The sequence below is a fragment of the Branchiostoma belcheri genome, unplaced genomic scaffold (assembly GCF_001625305.1).
Source record: "Branchiostoma belcheri isolate BF01 breed outbred unplaced genomic scaffold, Haploidv18h27 scaffold882, whole genome shotgun sequence".
NCBI classification, from domain to species: Eukaryota; Metazoa; Chordata; class Leptocardii; order Amphioxiformes; family Branchiostomatidae; genus Branchiostoma; species Branchiostoma belcheri.
Window position 1 is genome coordinate 1 of NW_017804556.1, and position 9081 is coordinate 9081.

Genomic DNA, 9081 nt, shown 5'->3' on the forward strand with positions numbered 1-9081 from the left:
AACAACAACAACAACAACAACAAAAAACACTTTCCCGAGTCTTTATTAACTACTTACCGCCTTGCAATAGCGTAGTGACCGGAGTCGTGATTCCCTCGGCAGTGGTAGGTGTGGTGACCGGAGTCGTGATTCCCTCGGCAGTGGTAGGTGTGGTGACCGGAGTCGTGATTCCCTCGGCAGTGGTAGGTGAGGTGACCGGAGTCGTGATTCCCTCGGCAGTGGTAGGTGTGGTGACCGGAGTCGTGATTCCCCTCGGGCAGTGGTAGGGTGTGGTGACTGGAGCTGTGCTTGTCTTCACATTTGTTGTTGTTGGTGATGTAGGGATCACTGAAATGTTTGAATAGAAAGCCGAGCAGTTCAACTGTGCATCCTATTTACCAAATGCACAACTAGAGTCCCAGTCCCTGTGCTTACGTCTGCATGATACAAATTGATAGCTAAGTACAAGCAGACTTTTTTTAAAGATGTGGACACCACGATATGTACAATATATACCAAAGACGACAATTGCTAATCTTAGAATGCACTTCTTACACTTCTTCATTCGGACACAATAATACGTTATTATATATATATATATTAGTGGCCAGACCCTGTTGCCTACAGAATAGAGGTACAAAACCTGTCTCGATATGTACTTACCAGTGGTGACGCCAGGAGGCGCTGCCGTGGACAGACAGATGCCCCATGGCCATGCCAGACCCTCCACCAGGACAGTCTTGGTCAAGTCTGACTTGGATAACCTGGGGGATTGAAACACAGCAACTTATTGTGTCTGTTTAAGTATGGATATATGTATTTATGCATACGCCTAAATTATATCCATATGTATGTATGTATGTATGTTTGTGTGAGTGTGTGTGTGTGTTTGTTTGTGTGTGTGTGTGTGTGTGTGTGCGTGTGTCTGTGTGTTTCTCTCTCTCTGCGTGTGTGAGCGTGTGTGTCTGTGTTTGTTTGTTTGTGTGTGTGTGCGTGTGTGTGTCTGTGTGTTTCTCTCTCTCTGCGTGTGCGCGTGTGTGTGTCTGTGTTTGTTTGTTTGTGTGTGTGTGTGTGTGTCTGTGTGTTTCTCTCTCTCTCTCTCTCTGCGTGTGTGTTTCTGTGTTTGTTGTTTGTGTGTGTGTGTGTGTGTGTGCCTGTGTTTGTTTGTGTGTGTGTGTGTGTGCGTGTATGCGCGTGTGTGTCTGTGTGTTTCTCTGTGTGTGAGTGTGTGTCTGTGTGTGTGTGTGCGTGTGCCTGTGTTTGTTGTGTGTGTGTGTGTGTGCGCGTGTGTGTGTCTGTGTGTTTCTCTCTCTGTGTGTATGTGTGTGTGTGTGTGTGTGTGTGTCTGTGTTTGTTGTGTGTGTGTGTGTGTCACCGCATGAAATCCCTCGTTTCCGTCTGAGAAATTGTCGAACACTTTCCCGGAAGCCGTTCCTAAATAGACAAGCATTGCAAGCTATATACACTAGCTTATTCTTACCCCACATACACCACTATAGTGCAATATTGGACCAGGAGGGAAGGGTCACATGGATGAACAGCAATTCATCGGGCACGTTTACCACAGAGACAAGCTGAAGCCTTGAGCACCGAAGTAGCTACCGCCCGAAAGTCCCCAAACCCCCTGCTAGTAACTTCACAGGGGAAGAGCGAACCGCTCTCGAAGATTTGGCCACCAATCAAGTTATAGTCACGTATGAGCTTTCTAGCCAAGATTTTGGGACCACTAGTGGGGAAATCCCAGCATCATGTTCAGAATAGTCCTGATTTTTGTCAACAAAATCAAAATTTAAATAGAAGATGATGAAACCATCACTTCGTATGACGTGTGCTCACTTTTAAGTGTGCTCCATACCACCAAAGGGAACAGAAAATAGCTTTGCTATATTGCTACTAGTTTTTTTTCTTATGACGGAACTAAAAGAATGTACTTTTTCTGTTGATAAAAAAACATGTTTTTAAACATCATGAACAGTTACATAAGACAGGTATTGTTTATGTAAAACGAGTAGTTAGCCCCAAATGGAGCCTTTTATATGCAACGAAACAAAGGTGTTTATTCTCGGTACAAAGACCACATGGCCGAAGGCTACACTTGAAATACATTCGTGCAATTTTGACATCCTTTTAAAGCGATCTTAGTATTTACACAAATGTCTCCGTCCCTGAGGCGTCGCCAAAAACCAACAATAAAAGTAGAAAACTTCTTAAACGTACATGCAGTGAAACACATCTTTTGTGAGCATCAGTTCATGTTACTAAACTGTGATCAAAATATGAAGCAGAAGGTCCGTTTTCAATAGCTTCCGGACGATATAATGTACCCCAAATGGTAATGCACATCAGGGTAAAGATTCCGTACCCAGTGTTATTTTCAAGTTATAGTTTACCGGAATAACTATCACACAAAGGACGACGGGATTATTTGTGCATACTGAGGTCAGGCGTGGAAGCCCTGGGGCGCTATTACGGAACACCGCCGCGAAACGATCGCTATTATTGGCCAATGGAGCCGGGGACTAAATCCGTGGTTAATACTTATCCTAAGTCAGTACAAAACCAACTTGAAGGTAACCTAGATGTAATCCACCTCCTACTAAACAAACATTAGCCATGTTTACAAATTAAATACACTTAACACTTAATACAACATCTTGCAGAAGAAAATGACATCAGCAGGGAAATTTGTACATTAATGTTTACTAGATAAATCGGATTTTCTTACATTCCGACCTTCCCTTGCCATGATGAATCATACCATCGAGACGTCCAGTAGACGTAGTTCTCGTCAACAGCAATCCCCTGCACATACTTCCCGGATTCATACAGCAGTTGTTGGATATCCTTACCCAGCAGGTCTGAGCTGTACATGCGGTCATCATCAGAGTAGTACAGCCGGTCCTCTAAATGGGAGAAATAAACAAATGATTTATGCACCCATCAATGTGAATACTGCCACTGTTGAGTAACACTACAGAGACAGTAGACGTGCACATAGATAATATCTTACACCAAGGACGTTCAATCATGATTGAACGTCCTTGCTTACACATAGTACATATTTATTTAAATCACTCCTGCCCTCATACAATACAATAAGTCAGATAACACCGACCTACTAAAGAATGCATTTCAGAATGTTCCTTCAATAATTCTTTTCTGTATAAATAAGGACATTAGTAAATTATTTATTGCGGTGTTGTTTTCTTACCTCTATAGTCTATTGTAACGGCTGTGAGATAAGACACGCCCGTGATGATGGTGGTTGGGTTACTGCCGTCCATCGCAGCACGGACAATTCTGTCATTAACCCAGTCCGCCCAGTACATGAGTCTGTGAAAGGAGTCAAGCAAACAAATTAAAACCTCTTATCTCCACGAAATGTTTATATATGTTTTTAAGTGGTGTTTTATTGTACAGTATCATTAATATAATTATTACCATAAATGATATAGATTAATCATAATGATAATATAACCCACAAATTTCCTACACACCGATGGTCTCATCTACATAAAGCACATATTTGGCAAATTGATAGGTCACAACAAAACGATTTAATAGGAAAGTAATATCATATTCCAGGAGTCCGGAACATCGGATCAAAGTTTATTACAATTATGATTGACAATTAGGATCTTAATAAAAGTTTGCACTATATGACGTATTTAAAACGGTGACTGGTTGAAACGCATCGAATTTACAAACGTTAACGTACACAGCCCTGTACCCATTTATGTAAAATGCCTGATTTTGAATGTATTTTACTCACCCATTCCTGGGGTCCAGGACCAGGTGCCGAGGACCGCTGACGGCTGGTGACGTCAGAAGTGTTCTAGTTGACGATCCATCCATCTTTGCTACAGAGATGGTCTGTCCGTTATAATCCGTCCAGTAGATATCCCCTCCAGCGTGGTCCAACGCCAGGCCAAGGACAGCTGCATAAAAAAAGTGAGGACGTTTTGTAGAAAAATATGTTTGAAAATGCACACGTCAAGAAGATTTTGATATACATACATGTACTATATAATAGAAAATTCTTATATACGGAACAGTTCACGACAACATCGAAGTAAACACAGTAAGATTTCCCAATAATGCCGGGGTCACACCAATAAACGTTTCCTTCTTACAAATAGGCTCCCAGTCCAACCTGAGATATCCTTAACATGTCACAGACAAAACAACCCGTCTGAAATATCCCGATAAGGTTTATAGCGGGAAGCCATGTTCACAGTTACTTACTCCAGATGCCTATTTGGAATAACAACCTGTTTTGGATTCCAAATCTCTAATCTGTATTCTTTGAATAAAATATATTCATAAATGCAAAACAAAACACAGATGTGAAAAAACAACACAGAACTGTATTTTTCAGCCAACTTTTCTGCCATTTCAGCCATTGTATTAAACAACATTTGGTTGACAGATGGGGTCCGCCCATACCGCTGCTTTGATTGTAAAATTACAAAATTATGAATATCATAGTTTAATCACAGTAAAAACAAGCATTGTTGAGAAGTTTGGAACGAAAGAAAAAAACAGTGACTACGAAGCCTCCACCAGTATTTTAGATTTTCCTAATCAGATATACGAATGATTCTCCGATGGACTTTTCCAGAGGAACACTTACTTAACAAGGAGGCCTACAGTTTTAAGTTCTATCCCGGCGCAACTAACAATAAATAGTATTGATTAAAAAACGGTGGTGACCACCAATATTATCATCAAAGGCTAGGTTAGTACATACATGTACATATATATATTGAACGTAGAAAGAGACCACTTTTAGGGATTTCGGAATAGCTTCGCTATCAGCAGCATGCTAGCAGGTATGTTCGATCGGGTCATTCTATTGCAAAAACTTTTAAAATGAGTTTTAGGACCTCAACATGATTTGAGACCTCAGTTTCACGTGTAGGTCGACAGGAAGGCATAGCATATACTGTTAAGGCTTAGTTTAAACGTTTCCACTCGCATTTCTCTTGCGTTTGCATGTGGTTAATTTCTTCTCTCTCCGCGCTCCCGACGTGCGTGTGCAGCCGAAATATGTCAAAAGAGAGGAAAGAAAGATGGGGGTAGGAAATATATCAGGAGAGAGGAAAAAAAGACGGGGATAGGAAATATGTCAGGAGAGAGGAAAGAAAGACAGAGAGAGGAAATATGTCAGGACAGAGGAAAGAAAGACGGAGAGAGGAAATATGTCAGGACAGAGGAAAGAAAGACGGAGGATAGAAAATATGTAAGGACAGGATAGAGGAAAAGAAGAAGGAGATAGGAAATATGTCAGGAGAGATAAAAGGAAGACGGAGATAGGAAATATGTCAGGAGAGAGGACATAATGACGGAGATTGAAAATATGAGAAGAGACAGGAAAGAAAGACGGAGATAGGAAATATGTCAGGAGAAAGGAAAGAAAGACGGAGAGATCGAGGAAACATGTCAGGAGAGAGGACATAATGACGGAGATTGAAAATATGAGAGGAGACAGGAAAGAAAGACGAGAGAGGAAAGAAGAAAAAAGACGGAGATAGGAAATATGTAAGGAGAGAGGAAAGAAAGACGGAGAGAGAAAAAGAAAGACGGAGAGAGAAAAGAAAGACGGAGATAGGAAAGAAAGACGGAGGAAAGAAAGACGGAGAGAGGAAAGAAAGACGGAGAGTGGAAAGAAAGACGAAGAGAGGAAAGAAAGACGGAGAGAGGAAAGAAAGACGGAGAGAGGAAAAATGACAAGAGAGAGGAAAGAAAGACGAGGGGAGGAGATATCTCAAGAGAGAGCAAAGAAAGACGGAGAGAGGAAAGAAAGACGGGGATAGGAAATCTGTCAGGAGAGAGGAAATAAAGACGGGGATAGGAAATATGTCAGGTGAGTGGAAAGGAAAATGAAGGATAGAAAATACGTCAGGACATAGGAAAGAAAGACGGGGGTATACAGGTAGTAAATATGGCGAGAGAAAGGAAAGAAAGACGGAGTAAATTATGAATAGTTTCATAGACCAACTTTTATTGAAGGACAATTTTGACAATCTAAAATATGTTGCAAACAGTGTGACTTTTCCCAAACTTCAAATTTTAACTTCGAACTGTTCAAAAGAGGCAAGGACCGAACAGTATTTGTAATCTTTCAAGGTTGAAGAAAGGTTGGGAAAAAACTATTTTTCTGGTATGCCTATATAAAAGGGCACGCATATCTCATTCGTCTGGTGCAGGAATTCGAACAGCAGACGGATGAACGACAAAGTGTGTGTGTGTGTGTGTGTGTGTGTGTGTGTGTGTGTGCGTGTGTGTGAGTGTGTGTGTGTCTGCGTGTGTGTGAGTGTGTGTGTGCGCGCGAGTGTGTGTGTGTGCGTGCGGTCCTAGTTATGCAGACAGATGAACGACATTGTGTGTTTGTGTGTGGGTGTGTGTGGGTGGGTGAGTGTGTGTGCACGTGTGTGTGTGTGTGTGTGTGCGTGCTTGTGTGTGTGTGTGTGTGTAAATCTAAATGTTAAATAACGTGAACCCAGACAATGAGAAAATTAGCCGGGTCCTAACATCTGCTTGAGGACTATTCTGATCTACTTTGTAAGACCATACATTATCATGTAGTGTTGCGTTTTGCAATAGTTGTGTCCAATTGCCATAAAAACATGATAATATGATATTTTAACTCACCGGTGATGTCTAAGATGGTCTCCCTGCCACTTCCATCACGACGAGCCCGGTGGATTTTGTTGTTCCAGTCATCTGACCAGTACACGTAGTCCGTGAGCGGGTCGTAGTCCAGGGTTCTGGGCTGTCCTACATCTCCGAGCGGAAGCGTGGTGGTCGATCCGGAAGTGATGTTAACTTGAAGAATGATTTCTCCATCCCAGTCAGCTACCAATAGGAATGGCTCACTGATGTTACTGGAGCCGGGGTCTCCTATTGTGGAGGAAATAACCAGAGTATCAAAACAGATTTTTCAAGACAATCGTGTAATGTCTTAAATTATTATTTACTTTCGTACTTTCAAAAACTATTTGTTCATTTATAACGATCGCCAGGCAATAGGAAGTGAAATATGACGTGCCAATTATGGCGATTTACTGCCACTATTTAGAAACCTGGTCAGATTTAAACTTTCGCTGCCGCATCCTCTTTTTTTTATTTATTCACATATATTTATGAGTATTGGGCAAAAAGCAAAAGTTGCTTATTTAACACCTTCTACTCAAAAACATACAACGAGTATAAAAAACATTGACAATTGCAAGATACATGCATAATTACAAGATGGATAAAACCAAGATAAATACAAGACAAGTTGGTGACTCATCAATTACAAGAATCTGCCCGTACAGTAGATGAAGTTTTGAACTACATCAAAAACATTACGGTTTTGTAGGTGTGAGAGTGATGTGGACCTTCGAAGTAGTAAGGAACATAGGGAACTGTCATTGAGATGCTGCATCTCTACTGTGTTGGAGAGAGATGATAACAGAGTACTTCTTTGTCTGGAATTAAGTTTACAATGTAGAAAGTAGTGCTCAGTTGTTTATGATAGCCACATACACATGCCGCGTACGTGCAGAAAGGGTTCTTAAAAGTTGGTATCGATGACGTCACGCAGTAACGTCAACGGTTCCTCTGGGCAAAAAACATGGGGCGCGTTTTTGTTTCGTCGCTTCAAAGTGAAGGAAGAATACGTCAGATTTTGACCTTGCATAATGATAGACCAGAGTTGTCACTTCCCGAATCAAACTTGTCCGACATCAAACTCTTCACTTTTTCGCCGTGAATGGCCTATTATTAAGCACAACGCCACTCAAATGTGTGAAACACTGAATTCTCACACGTAAGCAAAACACTATCTTGTTGATGCTGTCGTAGCTAGGAGCGAGCAGTTATAAAAAGCGTTACAAAGACGTGTGGAGTACTTACTAGGCTATCTCTGCACACCAACCAAAGAAAAGACGACCCTGATAGCAAGGAGCCTTAATCCGATCAGGTTTCAAACTCGGAATATTAAGTTTCGCCTGAAGTGGGCTTAAAGAAATGTAATTTGGGCATAAAAACTCTAAAAGTATATATAAGTCAAGTTCAGAGGTCGTCTGACATCATAAAACGCAGCACTGTTTGAAAAGTCAGATTTCCTCAGGTTTCCAAGCTTGGACACATTGGTGAAACCTGACGCGTCCTTGTCGTGTACTCGAGAAACCAAAGTACCAAACTCAATACCTACTGCAAAATCAAAACACAATTCTGTACGAAAAACTATCTCTATCTTATCAATCCAAAACAAATCATTCAAACAGCATAACAAAACTTAGGATTAGTGCCTACTCTCTGTAAATTGAAAAAAAATGTAGCTACTGTAACACACCAGCTAATGAGAGACTGTGTCCAACATGCCATAAAGACGTTGAAAACGAATTCTATTTTAGATTGTCGAACTTAGGATGTAGACACTCAAAGGTGTTGCAGTATATTGCATGTAAGACCGATATAACGCTACCTAATACAAATACAGATATTCAATATACTATTATCATGCCCTGTCAATATATCCACTTATGTGGGCCAATTTATATACAATTCGCTGACAAAACGAGATAATGTAATTTATTCCTTATGCAATACCATATTATTGTCAGAATAATTAGATTAGTATCATTAGTGTTTTTATTGTTATATATTAAAGTAGGTCAGCTTCTTAGAAAAGTTAGAACGGTCAACTCTTAGAATGTTAAATATTGTTAATTTAACATCACCAACTTTGTATGTAACTTTGCCAGACGTTGTACCCGTTACAATTGTCGTGCAATAAGGTTCTCTTTGTCCAATGTCGGAAACTCGCGCACACAGTGGGACACGCGAAGTGTACAAGATTTCCCACTGTCCCGTGTACTGACTAATTATCGTCACAATGGAAAGCTGAGAAGTACCTTAATATTCATAAAAGTTATATGTGGCAGTATCCATCCTAAGAAAATAGGATACGCACGGCAATCTATACAAGCAGTTTACTTGGGTTTGTTTACACATGCTGTCCGGTTCTTACCACATCGGAAAGGGGACTTTGCGAATCTGGACTCATACAGAGCAGAATATTTTGCGTCCACACCAGGCTAAACCCGCTAA

At 40.8% G+C, this 9081-nt stretch overlaps 1 protein-coding gene across 1 annotated transcript; it reads right to left on the reverse strand.

Annotated features, from left to right (window-relative positions):
• Window positions 1-57: 57 nt before the first annotated feature.
• On the reverse strand, window positions 58-6895 carry LOC109487449 (low-density lipoprotein receptor-related protein 6-like; the record flags this gene model as incomplete). The annotated part of the gene is made up of 7 exons (XM_019791441.1): window positions 58-327; window positions 643-743; window positions 2705-2882; window positions 3191-3312; window positions 3752-3917; window positions 4215-4223; window positions 6634-6895. Coding segments are annotated over 7 exons (1108 nt in total), but the record flags the coding sequence as incomplete, so codon positions are not given.
• Window positions 6896-9081: the final 2186 nt, after the last annotated feature.